The following is a 19,759-nucleotide window of genomic DNA, read 5'->3' as shown; positions in this document are numbered from 1 at the left end:
CACACAGACAGGTAGCTTTTATCAGCAGCACACTTACATAAAAAACACATGCTACATAGTTGTTTACCTGCATTACATTTTATGTATACAGAGGTAAACACAGGCACCAACACCTACAGGCTGTTAGCACCATGCTTTAGCCAGGCTACTCACTGTCCAAGCGTGCAGCTCGTTCATCTATCACACATTGCTTGGTGTAGGAGTCTTCAATCGTTGGATCATAATCCGTAACAAAATAGGACTGCAGAAAATAAAATAAAAACAAAACAAGTTTGTGTATAAGACAAACACATACAGGACACTCACTGAGTAAGATGCTAAAACTGTACACTTGACAGCTTACGGAAGATGAGCATCTAACCATTTGCTGCTTTATCCAAAAAGACAGCAGGTAATGGTTTCCCTATTCCTAGTAAACACTTGTAAATTGTAGAAATTACTATCAGAGTCAATGAATTTACTGGATTCCCACAGAATTTCTAGCATTTTCTAGAGATTTCTGGTAACTCCTAGAATTTCCCAGAATGAATCCCTAGAAACACTTCGTTTCTAGCAGCTTTTAAGATCGCTAGTAGTAACTGCTAAGTTTCTCTGAACTTCTGGTAGGGTTTAGAAGTTTCTTGGAATTTTCAAGTTTCCAGGATCTCCTCCCCCACTCCCTCAGCCAGTAATTTCTAGGAAGTGCCCAGATTTTCCCAGCTGTTTCTAGAATTCTCTAGCAGTTTTATAACCATTTCTAGCAACAGCTCCACACAGCACAAGTGGCATCTAGTTTGTAAGCTGAATAAAGTTTAGTGGATCATTCTTGTTCCCAGAATTTTTCTCCTGCTTTTAATGACTTAAAGAACACGCACCCTCTAAGACATTTCCTTAAAGCAAGATAAGCCATGAAACACCTGTGTCAACCATTGCCTAAACATGAGGTTCCACCAGATACTGCCAGTCGATTACTTATCACTGAAACCGCAGAGTGAAGCACCTTATTTCTAAAGGTACATCCTTCTTGAGACTGGGTGACCCAATATTGAATACTGCGGTAATGATACTATCCAAAGATGATAAGTTTAGATTTCAAAGGATGAATGTTTAGTTTGCATGCAGTCATATCAAGCTATCTTTGCTCAGAATTAAAACTCAGTAGCAGAACAAATCTGAACTCTGATCAAATTCCTCCCCCTCTGTGCTCAGTGCAGCAGGGTCTGGGGATGCGTACCACTCTGACTGTTCAGAAATAAAGCACATCAGGTTCATACATGCTCAGATGAATACCACAGTAACTGAAGGAGTACTATCTGTTTATGTTATTCAGTTCTGTAAGCAAGTAAGGAAACATGAACACTTTAAAACTACATATTGGCTGCTAGGAAGCAAGAAAAGGAGAATAGTCTTGCATTAAGAAGATACTGCCAAAAATAGGGTGCTTCTCCTTTTCACGTCAAAATTAATAGTTCTCACTGAAGCATCTTTCCCATAACACAAATTCAAAGACACCAACAAGACACCACTTTGTTCCTCTAAACTTACCAAAGTTAACAGATGTTATGGTAGGGAAAAGAAGAAAAGAAAAAAGAAAACTGAAATTACAGCACTAGTGCACTTATCTTCTCCAGACACACCACTGTCAGTACAGAATACAGTTAACTCTGTTCTTGCAGATACAGTTTTATTAATGTGGTTGTATTTGCTCTTGTCCAGTTTCAATTTGGAGTTGCCCACAAGGGCTGGCTACAGTACTTAGTCCTAACTGCATCCAGCTGTCTGCCACCATTTGGGAACATCCACACTAATTTTCTGGTTTAACAGCATGGACATGGGCTCCCCAGCAGAGCTCATCAACTGAGCTGCAGCTGCCTTATTAGGAGGAACACATCATTGGTTGTAACACACTTTACCAGCTGTGTATACTATATATAACCTGTGCTCATAGATCACCACCTCACCATCGTGCAGCTGGCTACAGAAAGAATATGTACAGGTTGCTGTTGATCTATTTATTTAGATCTGAAAAACTGCTGACCCCTACACTGAACAGCTCTGCACATCTCCTTTGCATTTTAGATAGACATCAGTAAACAGTCTTCTCAGGATACACCTACACAGTAGTCTCAGTAGCTCTGCATCAATGGCACTGCTGTGCAACCAGCTACCTTTAGGCAGCAATAACATTAAACCAACCATGTTCCTCTCCCAGGAGGATAAAATCTTAGCAGCCTGTCCCACTAAAGAAATCTGTGATACGCGAGATGCTATACTTCACTCCTTTCTCACAGTGCTTCATGTAAATCAAGTCACTCACTCCTCTATAAGAAATGGCTTCCCCCTTGTTTTAGAATACTCATCCAGGCTAAGCAATCTCCCCTCTCCATCCCCGCCTCCCCCACCCAAAAATCCCATCCACACAAAAGAAAGGAAAGAAACAAACCAACAGGCATGTGATCATAAATGCAGCACAGACGTAAGTCCAAGTTTTCCAGCAGAAAAGCGCCTATTTGCAGAGAAAAGAATATCTCACCATGGAACAAGCTCCCAGAAGATGCTGTTCCAACCGCAAGTTGTCCCTTTACTCTGCTTCTCTGAAGATTTAAAGAGAAAAAAAACCCATAGCCTTCAAAACTGTTCTTGTCTTTTCTTTTGCCTGTATACATGACTCAAAAAGCATTATCCAGGAGCTTAAGAATAGACTTTTTGAGGAATTAATTTATTCCCAAATTAAAAATTAGGTCTCAAGGTCTCTGTGGCTTTTAACTGTCTTTGAAAGATGGAAGAGAACTTCACTTATGTGAACATACAAATGAGTAAATATAATCATTTACAGAATCTGACTTTAGAAGGGAAAATCACAAGGAAGGGGATTTAAGTCCTACATTTCATTAAGGCAACAGAAAACGGTATTTTTTAAAAAAGCACTAAGTGACTAAGATTCGGTGTTGCTATCAGTTTATCTAGAAATTCAGGGTTCTGATTTGGAAGATAAAAGCATGCACTCTGAAGTTGCTACCCACTCCTCTCCAGCTTCAACTTTCATTTCTCCGTCCTGTAAAAGTTAAAGTTCCTGTCCAACCCTTTACAACTATAAAGTGGTAAGGTATGCCAAGTTTTAAATAAAAGGGAGACTTTTGAATCAATTTATTTCACTTCCATGAATCAGTATTAGTAGATCACCTAAAGCAGCACGTTTATATCCAGCAAGGGCAATATTTTTCACTGAGAGAGGTCAGAAGAAGAAAACTGTAATAATGTAAGGGATTCTTCCTTATTATCTGTCCAAGAGCCAAGGACTGCAGCATGTTCTGTAATTTCCAGGGCATTTTTGTGATTCCCCCAATCCTTCTTGTTTACTTGGGAGGTTTGTTTTTGTTTATTTGATTAAAAAAAAAAAAAAAAAAAAGAAGAAAAAAAAAGGAAACTACACAGAAAGCAAGAGTGCTAGACTAGGTACAGAGACATGGAACACTGTTCCTTCCTCAAAAAAAGGGAACAAGAGTAAGTTGTCCTGATCCAACATCAGCTGCATCTCAAATCCAGAATGAGCAGATCTCAGAACTCCCCCATCTAACAAGCCTCTTATGAGCAATTTGTTTCCTCCTATGGAGCTGCGCTGCCGAATCTGCTGTCACAGCCACTACAGGAGAGGTTTGCGAGGCAATTACCATTGTGGTTTACCTCCAGGCACTGGACAAAACTAATGTGCCTGAAATAGCTGGTGGTTTTGAAGTAGTCTTCCCAAATTGCACTGGGACTATTTGGCACAGGGAGCATGTCAACCACAGCCTGCAGGCCTGATTCAATCAGGGCTGATTAATGAAAATTAGATGTAGCAGATGCAGTATTTATCAATCTGAGCAGAAATAGACCTTTTTGTTGCTACACAGTCAGTGTTTAGAGAACTAAGGGATAGTTGAGTATGTCCTGAAATACTCCATGAGGCTGTACCTTGACTTCTGAATGTCATCCTGCAAAAGCGGGAAGGTGCCTGCACACCCAAGACCATACACTGGTGGAAGTAGCTTTGTAGAGGTCAAGGAGTTTGTGGAAGAACTGCTTAAAAGACTAACAAGAATGCTATTCCTGCAGATGCAAACCACCGCCAACCTACTGGTTTTAAACGGATGCTGAGTTCAGTCAAATTAGAGGAGCATGCACACAGCACAGTCTTCAAATATCCAGGCCTGCCTACTGCTGTCTCCTTTATGAAAGCTGTATGTGCAAGTCCCAACACTTCAAAGCAGTTAAACTACAAGATACCAGAAAGCTACAGCAGGTGTCCTGGATGTCAAGTGGTACAAAACACACTGGACCACTCTGTAGGTCCACTCTTCTAAGAGCAGTTGAGTTTCTATGATGAATTGGAGGAGCTAAGCCTCGTTCAGCTGGCTCCACCACAGCTGGCCACTGCCTGCAGGAAATAATTAGAAGAAACTAATTTCTTCTACGAAGATAGTAAGTTGAACATGCTCTTCTGTTACACTACTCCCTTAATCCCTAACAAAATCAAGGCTCTTTCCAACTACCTTCTAGAAGGGAAATGAGAAGCTGAGCCCAATAGTCTCATCAACCACTCAACTTACTCAAAATATTAAGCGACAAGTTTCTAGGTTTCCTCCTTCTATGACTGCTGAGGCAATCAAATCCAGAGATGGGAAAGCCTGCCAGGGATGCAAGCCCTCTTGCAGAAAAAGAAAAAAAAAAAAACAAAACCAAAAACAAAGAGCCACCCACAACAAAACACTCACCTCCCCACACCACCTCTATCACTTAAGCTGGGGAACCCACCACCACAATCTCTCCCTATACATTTTGAGATGACAAGCATGTGTTTCAGACATAATCTCCTGACCTTCAGAGGAGTTTCTACATGGGGTGCTCAGGAATGATGACACTACTACACTGAATACTGCTCTAGCAGGCTTTCTCCTTTTAAGGTAATAGTAATCCCTAAATCATTGTTGCAATCACTCAAGTCGTTTGGCAAGCAGAACGTGTGAAAAATCTGCTTTCAGTTTACCTTCCCCTTTGGTTATGCTGCCTTTAATACACATAAGGGAATTCCTCCATTAGCTGGACTTGATTACAAGCTCAGGAGTCCCGCTTCATAAATTAGTAAGAACAACTACCTAAGTGAAGCCATCTTACATGGAAAGACGGAGAACCCCTGTGAAGTTTCACAGCTCTTAGGCAGCTTCTCTCATTTACTCTTCATAAGGTCATCAACAGTCCACAAGCTGAAAAGTCATTGGATTACTTTCTTTTCCACCAACATTTACATTTTAAGGTGATGGAGAAGTCAGATGCTATCAACAGGGAGCTGCTATAACCTGCAGTCCAGAGGCTGGTTGCACAACATGCTTACTTTTATCTTTACACAAATCTTGAAGGGCATGCCACGAAAGGCAGTCCAGCACAGTGAAAGTACACCACTATGAGTAAGTTAAAGGAGTGGTACAAGCCCAAAATACATATTCATCCTTGTTGTGTCTGTAAAACTCCATTTGTATTTACTAAATATAAACTTAGTGTTTCAAAGAGCCACTAGTTGCTTATTTAAATTTTTTTCCACATGTCTAAATTTTTTGTTTCAACCCAGTGAAGGCAAGGAAATAGAAGGGTTTCCAACCCTCCAGCTGAAGTTACAGACAAGCTCTGGATTTAAATAACATCTACAATTCCAGCATTGCAAATAGCCCCAAAATTCTTCCCAGCTATAATTTGTAAGTCAGAACTTAAAAAAAAACCAAAAGCAAAAAAAAACAACCAACCAACCAAACAAAAAACCATGTTGAACATGTTGGTGAACGCTACGCATCAAAGCTTCAGCTTTAGACTTGAGTACATTCCCAAATACCTGAAATACATGATCCCAAGACGTCTCCTAGGCTGCAAGTGCTACATGACACTATTTCTTTTGGTAGTTTCTCCTTTGAATAACACCATCATTTCTCTTCTAGCTTTTTCCTTGTTTCATCTGCACTTCACCAATAACATTTGTCTGCGCCTGTCCCACTTGACGGATGTAAAGTCCAATTCAGATCTAATCAGTTCGTGTTCATAGACTGAGAGATTGATGCTCCTGGGGTTGACAACAGGAATGCCACCACTGTAAAGGGCTCGGGCACTGCATGAAACAATACCAGAAAGACTGTGGGAGCTACCCACAACAACCCAGTATCGTTTTAAACAGAAGTGCTTGAGATAACATTGAGCATGCTCTGCTGGCATAAACAGTAACACTTTGTAAAATGAGGGGAAGTATTTTGATGTTGAACACTGGGGAGAGTGGGGGACCAAAGGTCTAGAATTATGCTAATACAGATCAGACTGCAGAGAAAAAAATAAAACACTGGATCATGCTACAGAAGGTCAGGTGTATCCTACTCCACTTAGCCCACATTCGCACAAATCTTTAAGTGTTACTTTCTTTTAATTATACAAAGAGTACTCTTCTTCCAAAAAATACAAATTAAATATAAATTAAAAGATAGCCAGTACTTGGAAGCAATCAATGATGCTTCCCTCAATTTACACTGCTTCCCACTGTTCTAATGTATACTGCCAGCATTGTTACAGCTATCCAGGGAAACAGATGTCATTTGTAACTACAATTACTACAATTATCCAGTGATGTGAAACACTTGATAACTTCATGAACAGTGAAAACTGAGACACAAAGAGAGAAGAGAATTAAACTGAAGAAAGTTGTAGTGAAAAAAAGATGTCACATGAGCCATATACAAGCGAAACCCTATGGAAGCTAATACACAAGTTGAAAAGTTCTTTTACTTGTTCCTGAAAAAGTAGCATTACATTTTCATGGAATACTGATATTTATGATCAAGCACATGCTTAATCAAATATTAATGGTTCTGTTGAAAAAAAAAATAATATCTGAGAATGTAAAGTTCTTGAATAACCCATGGCAGCCTCAGAATGCATCCATTAGATTATCACACAACACATAACTCGAAGACAGAAGAGATACAAATCTTAAATTCTGAATAAGATATGGTAGGATATAAAACAAACTTCTGACATATTACATATCAGTAAGTCTTCCCCTTAAGTTTTTTATGCAATGCAGATTGTCAAGAGCTTGTACTTGGTCTGGAAACACTAAACAAAGCACAAATTAGTCCTATTACACAGCCATATACTCCTCCCTCACTCCACTCCCTGCTCTTCCATATACAGTGATCACTGAACAAGCACATCCCAAAAAGAAAATTAAGAAATCTGTGTTCAGCCCATGAGAATATTTATTCTACACAGCCAAATATAACACAGCTCTTTTCTTTACGGGCTTTGTTGTGGTCACTACCCAAAGTAGCGACCACAAAAAAACCTAACTTTTCTTCCCTCACAGGTGTTGGGAAACATGGATTAGGATCAGGGGCAGCAAGGGGAGAAAGGGTAGAGAGGGTAGTGTCTTCAATCCGAAGGCTAATACGCATACCTGAACTCTGTCTACACATCTTTGATTTTCATATTTACTAAATGAGCACTTTATTCTTCCAAATCTCATCTAGTACCTTACTAGTTTCTAATGATGTTTCTCTAGATAGCCATACGCTATGGAAGTCCACAGATTCCATTCACAGTTCAGCAAGATTGACTTGCATTAGGGATTTAAGAGCCACATTGGTTCTAGAGCATCAACTTACTGTGTAGGTCACACGGTGGACTAAGATTCAGGAAGATGAAACACTGAAATTAAGCTGACTTATGTGCTCTGAAAGGGAACATCCATCAGTTGTACACCTTTCAAGACTCCCCAAAACTGCTTATTAGTTTTTGGCATTCCCCTAATTGCTACCTATAATAAGGCAGCTTTACCTTCTTTCCAACCCTGCTTGGGCTACAGCAGCACAGGAAAGAATCTCCTTTCTTTTCTCCCTCAAATCTAGCACCCAAGGAGCAACTTGCAAAACAGCTAGAGCTTACAGGTAGAAATCTGGAGACTTTCTAACTGCTAAACAGATAACTACAAGATTCAGGGTAGAGAGGGAACCTTAAAATCCACCCAGACATATCAGATTCACTTGGGAAAATAAAGTGTCTTTGAGACATAACTCAGGCAGTGCATGTTCAAACCATAGAGGTTTAAAGAATAACTGTTACAACTACTTTATTGAAAAAGATTACATGCCTTTTTGCTAACATCCTGCCAAGCTTAAACATATCGTTAGGGTAACTGTTGTAAAGCGTTAATGTAAAGCCTCAACACTTGAACTACCGACAGAGTGGGTACTGGTTACATGCATATAACATGAATAGCGATTAAAGTGGGGTTTTATAAAATATATATTTTGAAATGCATCTGAACATCTTTTTAATTATTATCTTCCTTAAAAAAAACCAGATTGATACAGTTTGAGCTTAAAAGGTGAGAGCTGTTTTTTAAAAAGTATCAACCTGTGCTTTTATCTCCTTTCAGTTACTAGCTTACAGCTCTCCACACTGTACATCAACTCGGCATCAGTAGCTCACCAGTCTGTGAATATTTGCCTCAGATTTGTAATTCTCATCAAATTTCTCAAAATCAAACCACACCAAACACCAGCTACACTGACAGAGACCTATTTTAAGCAACACAAGCATTAAACTTTGGCCTCTTGAATACTTCCTGGTGAGGCAGTTTTCATTATTCAAGATCAGAGTACATACACTTTCACTGTCTATTAGGACTTCTTTGTAACACCTTGAATCAATGACTTTTAATGCCAGTAAGCACCTACAAAGTTCTTTGAAGGCAGCTATGCAGTTTCTCAAGTCAAAACCTGTTGACTTTAAAATGTACTCTATACTGCAAGTACAGATGAGTCTTGATTTAATTTCATTTCTTTTTTGCTTTGCAGTAAATATGAGCAAGAAATTAACACACCAAGTACTTAATCTTCCTGATCTTGGCCATTTGCAATTCAAGGAATGTTTAAAATATTCTGTACGTATCATCTTTTCATCTATAAAATTTTAAGCAGATTCAGGCAGTTTTCAACATAGCAGCTCACACAAGCTCTTCAGGACAAACTCAGTTTTCACCTCAAGTATCTTTAAAGAAGCGAATACCTATTTTAGGATATGCATGTGATCAGATAATGGGAATATAGCTACAGGTGAAGAGAAAGTAAGGTTACTTTAAAAAAAAATCCCCTGGCAGGGCAGAAGTAAGGTATTCTAGAATACCTTATCTCATCTGCATGACATCATTAGAACACCTCAAGATACAATACAGTGAAACATAAGGGCTTTTGATTTATAAATATAAGTACAGTAACAGTGTAAAACTTGGAATGAATTAAAATAGCTCTTAACTTCAGTAACTTAAACCTAACTAAAACAGAGTCAGCAACAGACTTTGGGTTAGAGGCTACGAAGAGGCCTGTGTTTAGGGCATTTACAGTCACTTTACAACTCCTTGAGGAACAAGAAATGCCGATTGGAAAATTTAATTCCACGGCAAAAATATGCTCTTAAGGAGAGTGCAAGTATTCCTTTCCTGTCAAATCTCAAACTGTAAAATACCTTGAAGTTGCAAACAAATTGCTTGTTAATTGCACTTCTCGGATTGTCAAGCCAGGTTATGGACATTTGGACCCCTACAATTACATTAATGCAGTAAGAAGTTTTTTTAGCCCAAACAAGCCAGTAAAACAAAGACTCACTTCAGCTACTCCAGTGCATTTTAGTAATGCGAACTCCCACTTCACATTTTAAATATCTGCAAATGTATAGCCCTGGGACTACATAGGAAAAGATAAAAAAATTTCTGAAGTTAATACCTTTCTTATTTTGAAAGTAGTAAATAAAGATCTTAGGTCGCAAAAACCTTTCCTACCTTTACTATTACATTTCAAGTTCTCTACAACACCAGGCACTGTTGTCAGTAATGTAGGTTTATAACAACTTGGAAGTAGATGCGGACTTGGACCACAGTTCAGCAGAAAGATCCAGTTAGAAAGCCTGAGGAAGGTTAAGTTCTCCACGTCCTTCCCCTTAAAACATTTGTTTTAACACCGAGATACAGCCAGGTTAACTAGTTCATTAAACCCAGAGCCTACAGCTTTCTAAAATGATTCCAGTTAGAACTCATAGAATTATAGAATCATAGAATGGTTAGGGTTGGAAAGGACCTTCAAAGGTCATCTAGTCCAACCCCCCTGCAAGGAGCAGGGACATCTTGAACTCGATCAGGTTGCTCAGAGCCTCATCCAGCCTGGCCTTGAACGTTTCCAGAGATGGGGCTTCCACCACCTTTCTGGGCAACCTGTTCCAGTGTTCTACAACCCTCAGTGTAAGAATTTTTTTCCTAATATCCAATCTAAATCTACCTCCCTCTATTTTAAAACCATTTCTCCTTGTCCTGTCACAACAGGCCCTACTGAAGAGTCTCTCCCCATTTTTCTTGTAGGCCCCCTTGAGGTACTAGAAGACCGCTATCAGGTCTCCCCAGAGCCTCCTCTTCTGCAGGCTGAACACCCCCAACTCTCTCAGCCTGTCCTCATAAGAGAGGTGCTCCAGCCCTTTTATTATCTTTGTGGCCCTCCTCTGGACCTTCTCCAACTGGTCCATGTCCTTCTTGTGTTGGGGGCTCCAGAACTGGACACAGTACTCCAGGTGGGGTCTCACCAGGGCAGAGTAGATGGGGAGAATCACCTCCCTCGACCTGCTGGCCACGCTTCTCTTGATGCAGCCCAGGATGTGGTTGGCCTTCTGGGTTGCAAGGGCGCATTGCCTGCTCATGTTGAGCTTCTCATCCACCAGCACTCCCAAGTCCTTCTCCTCAGGGCTGCTCTCAATCCATTCCCTGCCCAGCCTGTATTTGTGCCTGGGATTGCCATGACCCAGGTGCAGGACCTTGCACTTGGCCTGGTTCAACTTCATGAGGTTGGCACAGGCCCACCTCTCCAGCCTGTCAAGGTCCCTCTGGATGGCATCCCTCCCTTCCAGCGTGTCAATGGCACCACACAACTTGGTGTCGTCGGCGAACTTGCTGAGGGTGCACTCTATCCCACTGTCCATGTCGCCGACAAAGATGTTGAACAGGGCCGGGCCTAACGTGGACCTTTGAGGGATGCCACTCGTGACCGGTCTCCACATGGACATTGAGCCGTTAACCACAGCTCTCTGAGTGCGGCCATCCAGCCAACTCCTTATCCACCGAGTGGTCCATCCATCAAACCCATGTCTCTCTAGTTTAGAAAGAAGCATGTCGTGTGGGACAGTGTCAAAAGCTTTGCACAAGTCCAGGTACATGATATCCGTTGGTCGTCCCTTGTCTACCGATGCTGTCACCCCATCATAGAAGGCCACCAAATTGGTCAGGCACGATCTGCCCTTGGTGAAGCCATGTTGGCTGTCACCAACCACCTCCTTGCTCTCCATGTGCCTTAGCATGGTTTCCAGGAGAATCTGCTCCATGACCTTGCCAGAAACAGAGGTGAGGCTGACCGGCCTGTAGTTAAAGGTAGAATTAACTGTAGTAGAATTAACTATTTGTAGGATAGTATTTCACAGTACAATTGAACTACACCAGCAATTTCCTGCCAGTGGAAGACAGAGGTTTTGTCATCACCACTCCTGACCTTCTACCTCGGTTCCCTGCTGCCTGCAGCACAATTACGAGACCAGTGAGTTCAAATGGCTAACTGAATGTCGTAGTTCAGCCCCGATCAGGACCAGACTACGCAGTCTCTCTCTCTCACTCCCCCCACCCTCCGAGAGAATAGGAGGAGATGATATAAGAAAAACAGCTCAAGGTTTGAGATAAGGACAGGGAGAAATCCTTAAAGTTACCGTCACAGGCAAAACAGACTCGACTTGGGGAAAACTATTCATTTATTTCTAAAATTAGCAGGAGAATGAGACAGGGAAGAAGATAACCTCCCCCCACCCCTCCCTCTTCCCGGGCTTAACATTATCTCTACTACCTTCCCCTCCCGAGCGGCACGGAGCAGGGGAAAGGGAATGGGGGTCGCGGTCAGTTCATCACGCGTTGTTTTATGCCGCTGTATCATCGTCAGGGGAAGAACTCCTCGCATTCCTCCTCTGCTCCAGCGTGGGGTCCCTCCCATGGGCCACAGTCCTTCGTGAAACTGCTCCGGCGTGGGTCATCTCTTCCATGGGGTGCAGTCCCTCTAGAACAGCTGTCCCAGCGGGCCCTCCACGGGCCACAGCCTCCTTCAGGCCTCCACCTGCTCTGGCGTGGGGTCCTCCACGGGCTGCAGGTGGATCTCTGCCCCTCCGTGGACCTCCATGGGCTGCAGGGGGACAACCCGCTCCACCATGGTCTTCACCACGAGTTGCAGAGGAGTCTTGGCCAGGAGCCATGTTACTCCTCCCCCTCCTTCTGAACTGACCTTGGCGTCTGCAGCCGTTCCTCACAACAGGCTGGCAGATGTCTCTCAGGATTCTTTTTACATCTTATTCACTTCTCATCTCCTTTCCACTTCTTGCAGCCAGGCCGGGCCGAGTTGGGCCCAGTCGGCTGCCCGGCGGGAGGCCAGAGAGTGAGGCCTGCAAGGGGCCCATGAGGCCTGCACCTCCCCCTCTCTGCCCCCAGCTCAGCTGCTTCACATCTTCTCCCCCTTTTTTTCCTGTTTTCCCCTACTTAAATACGTTATCGCAGAGGCGTTATCACGGGACATTCTGCTACCAATTGGCTTGGCCTTGGCCAGCAGCAGGTCCGCCCTAGGCCCGGCCGAGTCCACTGAACAAAGGGGAGTGACTTCTAGCAGTTTCCTACAGAAGCTACCACCTTAGGCCCCCCCTCACTAACAAAACCAGAACACTGAAAGTTTAAAAAATCCCCCACCCAAATACTAGTCAACTGCCACCACCTTTAGATGTCCAGGAAAGCTCACAGCATATCACGAAAAGATGCCTTTTCACCCCCCAACTCATATATATAATTTATTATAATGTGGTTATATATATTTATTTCTTTATTAAAAAGTGCCAGAGACTGAACCAAAAGAATGAAAGCTTATGCAAGTTTACATTATACCACTTGTTCTGTCAGAAAAGGCAGACACAGAATCATTAGCACAAATGTAATGAAAAGTTAAGATTACTCTTTCAGAGCCACTAACACACCTCACTTATACTATGAGATCACTGTGATCATAGACAGCAATAGAATAGTTCCTGCCCTATAAGTTTTTTCGATTACCACAGTTAATCCCACAGAATTTTTTAACAACACCTTGGACAAAATCCAATGTGAAAACACACAGCTTCATCAGTTAAGTCTGAAGTACTTTACTTTTTGAAAACTTATTGAATGATCATTAGAAGATAATTATTTAGGAAAAAGCTATAAAATAGCACTCCTATCTAATAAGAAACAATGTGTCAGAAGGCAAGCACAGTTCTAACAGCTTTATTTGCCCAAATTACATATTTATTCAACTCCAACCTTTTGGCCTGAGACTAGACTGTCTGGACTCATTTTGCAGACTACAGACAATTACTATAATCTTTAAGTTTTGAAAGTGCCATAACCAGAAGTGCCAAGAATGCTGAAATGGCAGCTGTGTTATTTACCCATTTATTTTCATTAGCAAGGCTAGTTATTACTAGCTTTCCCCCAAAATCCTCATCCAGCCAAGTAAAATACACAAAGCAGTTATCTTTTTGAGTCAGGAAAATTTTAAATGACAATGAAAGAATTAGTTGCCTACCTATGAAGAAATGGCAAAATCAACTAAAATGAAAACTCAGCAACTTCCCCTTAGAGAAAGATATCTGACCAGCTTGCAAGTGGCAAGCCATCAACGGAAAAGTTAATGATAAAAAAAGCTACGACTCTGATCATGTACTAAATGCGTACTTTTAACAAGGAGTTTAAGTCTTCCCTGCACCACCACAGACATGATGTGAAAGCCATACCAAGCGAGACTGATAAACTCAACACGTACGAGCCCCATGCCGCAGTCCTGCCAGCCATGGCAGCTCAGCAGTTGGGAGTACTCGCCATGCTCTGACACCAGGTATTTTTGCACATCCGTATCAGTCAGCACACTGTGTTCCAAGATGAAATGTACTTTACACCTCCAGAAACCATTTCTCAGAAGTTTGTCGCTAAGTAGTAAAGACAGAGGAGAAGAGAAGAGGAGAGAATTTGTACTGGTCAACAAGTGTTTCTTCTACATGACCTACACTTTCAGATTCGGCAGCTCCTGGTAGTGCCAACACACAGGCTGCCACAGGGACCAGGAAGGAGAACAGAGCACCTGCATGCTAATCACTCCTGAGTCCAACAAAAAGCTCCATAACCTTAACGTCCTGCCTTCAAATAGAAGTTTTTCCAAGGGACTGACATTTCAGCATCACGTTTTTAACAGAGACGCATCAAGGAGAAGTAACTTTAGTTTGGGATTTAGACCCAAGCAACAAAAAAGCTTACGAGTATTTTTTGCCTTGTCTCTAACCTAAGGTGTCAGGTTAACCTGCGTAATTGTGACAGTGAAAAGAAGGCAAGGGGATCGCTTCCTAGGTAGCTGTACCCCTTCCTAGGGGTAGCTTCCTAGGCTGTGTAAGCCTTTTTGTGTTAGTGACAACGCATTCAGATCTTTCTGGCACACAAGCAGTTCTTTTGTTTTGTTCACCTGCGTTACACAGATCTGATACTGACAGAGGGGAAGAAAAAAAAAAAAAAAAAAAAAAAAAAAAAAAAAAAAGAGACTTTCATTGTCAACCAAACTGAGCAGACCAATGTGATAAGTTACTCCACCCTTGAGCGTGCCTGTAAGTAAAAGGGGGAAATCGTACCCCATCTCAGCAGAGAGATACCTGACACCGATATTTCAGTGATACAGGCTGACCTGATATCATGGCAAGGCATGATGCCTGTAGAAAAGCACAAGTATTTTAAACACAGGCTGGTCTCACAGATGTAGACAATACTGCTTCACAAGCAGTCTTTCAAATTAATACCACTATTTTCAGTAATGCCAGTTTTCTATTAAAAACCACCAGACTACCAGAAATTCAATACTCAGAGTTCAAGGAATCTACAGTGTGGACTCATTTACTAAAACAAAGCTTCAAGCTGGACAAACCACTTTGAAAAAAAGTAATACTGAGTATTTTCCATGACAGGTAACAGCAGAGTACAATACTTTTCTTTCCAGCCTGATCAGTGTTCGCAGAGAAGTTAACATCCTTGGAGAATGTCTTCATAGTCTCCCACTACCACCAGCAGGAGATTTTTGGATCAACTCTGACAACAGTGTAATTCAGACTGGCTTTCTCATCAAGTGGTAAGTTGCAGGACAGCGCGTGAGGATTACTTATAACAGGAAATGTAGCATTTCATTTCTGACCTTTCAGAAGCAAAGCCATGTGTACTGGAACTTTTACATTAGAGACAGTTAGCTGAAGTTTCTAGAAGAAACACAAGAGATAATAGGGAAAATGTTATGCTAAATAGAAGAAAAAAAACAAAAAGAAAAAACCAAAACCACAGACTCATGGTTTTGAAGTCTTAAAAGTTACTGTTTCATGCTTTGTGCCAGTGTTCCACAAGTCAACCCAAACATACTATCCTGCAGTAGCTCTAGCCTCCAAGTTTTATTTCTCTTTGAGCTCTGTGCCCATGCCTGTGTTACACTTATATCCGCACCTCAGTGGTGGAAAGTTGCTCTGAATCAGTGATTTCACTTTTACACCAGCAAATTTGCAGACAAACACCTGAAGTGTGTCAAACACCTGAAATGTTACAACCTAACATTTTCTGTACACCTCACCCCCATTCTGTACTTGCTTATGCTTAGCTCAAGAATATCAAACTGGACAGTACCCATGTTTACTAGAGAGGTTGAGTGAAGTAAGTTTTTTAGTGGAGTTATACTCCCAATTAAAGAAGGTTTTTAAAGCACAATGTGACCAATGTTGTTGCAACTTACATATGGGGAAACATGTACAGATTCAAATTCCAGGAACCAGAAACTATCGAGTGGTTTTACAGTTGCTAATCCTGATATGTGAGCAAGATTTCACAGTGCAGAACCGCTTATGAGTGCTGTCTTGCTAAAATCAGCACAGTAGATGATCTACAGAGAAAAGGAAGAGATCCTAAAGCCCCAGTAAGTACAATTCAAATGCTGTTAAGCAGGGCCAGAGTTTTCAGCCTCAGTAACTTTAGATTTTAAAGTCAAAAGAGCAAGTTGTCAAATGGAAACATGCTTATGTTCTCAAATTTTATTTAAAATGCTTTTGCCTTCACTATTTAGTCTACATATTTAAGCAAGCATCAATTTCCATCTAAAAAAAAGCATATTTACCAGGAAAATATTTGCTTATTCTAAAACCAACCACAGTGTTTATTCTCCTTCATCTCTGCACCTGCAGGTGTAGTTCAACTCTTAGTCAGCATCACCCTAAATCAGAGAGCAGGGAGACATGTAAAACTCAGAGTCACCATACATTTTGTTTGGAATTATCATAGACAACACATGGAACAGAAAGAGGCAGAGATAACCAACACTACTTAACATCTACAGGATTAACAATATTAGATTAATATTTCATGTGATGTTTGAGCTAGAGGATCTAAGCAGTTAGGAGTTAATCCTGTCTTTTACTCCTTTATAGAACTTCATATCTTAATAGTAAAGACTGCTTTAACTCAGCGAGAATATAATTACCCCAAACCAAGTGCTGTTATAACCAAGGTAAAAAAAAAAAAAAAAAAAAAAAAAAGCACCATCCTCATTCAACTAACAAAACCCAGTGACACAGTATGCTAAAGACGAGCGTTAGTAGACTTATTCTCATGTTATGATCTGCTTCTTGTTATACAGTGCCACAAACTAAAGCTTTACCTGTAAATACCTACTTTCACATTACAAAAAGCCACATCTATTACAAACCACATCAAGAAACTGCAGGCAAACATTCAGCTGAGGTGCTACATAACCAAACACCACAGGCAGTCAACAAATGTTTTTACAGTATGGCCATTTATGGTAGCAGTAAAGAAGGCAAACGAAAGATTGGAGCAGTTTTACACCAAGCAGCATCACTTCCCATGGTGGAGGTGATTCTAAGTAACAGACAAAAAACATGACTTGCATTAAACATTACATCCACAGATGATCCCTTGTTGTTTCAGGAATTCACAGTTTGAGCCAGAAGCACTTCCTAGAGTCATGTAGACCTTAGGATCACTGGAAAGCAAGGTTTAGTATTTTCCTCAAACATCCTGTTTAGCAATATGTTAGAGCAAGTTCCAGAATAGCTCTCTACCCACAGTTCACCAGTGAGGTTTCTTCAAGGGGAAGGAGAGCTTAAAGATCAAATTGAGAGCAAACAGTATAGACAGTCTCATTCAGAAGCACACAAACTGCTAGAAAGAAACAGTGCTTTATTTCTTTGAAGAGTTGGATGCTCAGGCAAAACCTGAGCTCTCCAGTGAAGAGCTTTTCTCATGCAACTACAGGTGGGGCAGTTCACTGTTTGAAGCACAAGTGCTCCAAATATTAATGTAGCCACATATCCTTTGATAGCACAGCACTGAGACAGCCATTCTCCACTCTTGGTTCTGTCATCTAAAGCTGGTAAACACAGCTTTGCTTAAGTAATTGGCTAGCAAATTCATACTGCAAATGGAGATTTAACATGAAAATACTCTTCCTCCGGTACAGCAGCAAACTCTGTGGAGACTATTAAATGAATCTACAAAACTTATGATCAAGAGAACACAAACTCCCATCAGATCTAAAAATGCTCATCCTCCTTTTCGCATTCTTCCATTCTCTTTACCTAACCCTCACATTAAAAACCTCAGGGGAAACCACCTGCACTGTAGACACACAAACTTTTCAAAGAGGATATTTCTAGTATTGTCTCTTCTGGTGTCCTGAAGCTTCGTACCCTCCCCTCTTTCCTTTCTGTTGATAGTAGCTTATCCTTTTATGTGCTTCACTTTAGGGAAATGCCCCATCCAAGCTAGAAGAGGGCAGAAGCACCACCAATTTATCTGAAACAGATCTCAGCTCAATTCAGTCAAGCGAAATATTCTTCATCCTTTTGCAACATTTTAACTTTCTATGCTTAAATACATTTGAGCCAGTTTCCTGTTGGCATTTCTTAGAGCAGCACAGCTAAATCTTCAGGACCACCATGTAGGTCCACACAAACCTTTCAGGAAGCTCTTTACCAAATTTTACTTTCAATAGATTCAATTATCTCCCTCTCCTGCTACTCCTGTTCTAGATAAAACACAATCTTGTATTTTAGCAGGCTTTCAAGTTTTAAAGGAAAATAAGGAATGCACACCACTAAAAATTTAAAGCATCTGTGCTTCTCCTACACTGTTCATCATTTCATCCTCAAGACGGCCAGGCTTTTTGGATTTTTAGGCTCATTAGAGGTGTGAACTTAAAAACTAAGGGTTCAGATTCAGACACTTCAGTTCAGTAACAGCATATAATCAAGATTTGTTTTGGGGGTTTCCAGAAAGGTGTTTTCCCTTCTGTCCCCTGTGTGCTCTCACTCTTACAAAGAATTTACATAAATTCTCAAATAAATTTGTTTTCTAAACTTACAAGCAGCTAGATCACGACTTACTTCATTTGCATTAGAAAATACATGCCAACTTCTCTATATATTATTTCCTTACAGACATCAGTTGAGGAGAAAAGCTTTACTAACTGGAAAACTCAGGTGCACATCATATGAATAGAGGTAATGAAAAGCATCAGTAAACATTATCTATACCACGTACAAGTACGATCAAAGCAAGGAAGGACAAGGGCTGATGAAAAATAACTCAATCATGCTAGCTGTATTTCTCCACTTAAAACAAGTTTATTCCACTACATCCCACTATTTCTCTCTAATTGAAGATTCCTACCTGTAAGAAATCTTCAATTAAGCTACCTTCTTCAGGATACTAGTATGAATACAATAAATAGCACAGAAAGTATTAGACTTTTACAAAGACTAGTAGTGACTCACAAGGAAGATCTTTTTTGTTTATTATCCTGACATGACAAATTAAAACTTAACACTATCAAATGCCATAAATGGCTGCACTAGTTTACAGTCTTTCAACTTGACAGGTCCAATAGGATTTTCCAGGAGGGAAGCCTTTACTCCTGAAATGTAACCACCCTGCTCTTAAGTTGCCTTTTGGACCCCTCCCAAAGCAATCCATCCATTCCCAAGCTCATTTCTGGAGGCCATAATTGAAGCAGAGGCTGATGCTGCAGTGCAGGAAGCACAGCACCAGAACAATTCGCTATTCCATGCAAAGTACAAGAAGAAAGAAGACAACCCAGGAGTTTCTGTAGCATGAAAAAGAGCAATTAAAATCACCAAACAAAAACATTAGAAACAAAACAAATTCAAGTTCTCCTCTCTCCAAGCAAGTTCATATTGATAGAAACTGAGCAGCTAACAAAGAAATTAGCAGAGCCCAATTCACAACATGTACAGAAGTGAGGAACTCATACCAAACGAGCCAAATTCATTGCATGCTGCAGCCCTCTAATACTCTAACAGGTTAGAAGCACTTGAAAAAGCAGCTTTATCATACATCTAGTGGGGAAGACAGCTTAAAACATATTGTCCTGAAGGAAAGAACATACTCCATGACCTAAAAGCACGCATTTTCCTAAAGAGAGCCACCTATACAGCAACTCCTAAATTCAAATTGTAATGTGCAATATTCTTCCCTGGTCTGACAGGCATAGACAGTGAAGTATGACTTTAAGTAAGTAGAGAACATAATTATTTGATTGCTTTCTTGAGCAAAGAACTT

The 19,759-nt window shown here is 40.9% G+C and overlaps 1 protein-coding gene across 1 annotated transcript in view; it reads right to left on the bottom strand.

The window, feature by feature from the left end:
• Window positions 1-19,759, bottom strand: part of RRAS2 (RAS related 2) — a 46,550-nt gene that overhangs the window by 13,024 nt on the left and 13,767 nt on the right. The window contains exon 2 of the mRNA XM_086748290.1: window positions 154-241. Within this exon, the coding sequence (XP_086604416.1) occupies window positions 154-241 (88 nt within the window). The remainder of the gene's footprint in view (window positions 1-153; window positions 242-19,759) is intronic.

The sequence above is a fragment of the Chlamydotis macqueenii genome, chromosome 5, assembly GCF_036417535.1.
Source record: "Chlamydotis macqueenii isolate bChlMac1 chromosome 5, bChlMac1.mat, whole genome shotgun sequence".
Lineage (NCBI taxonomy): Eukaryota > Metazoa > Chordata > Aves > Otidiformes > Otididae > Chlamydotis > Chlamydotis macqueenii.
This window is presented reverse-complemented; position numbering and strand designations above follow the sequence as displayed.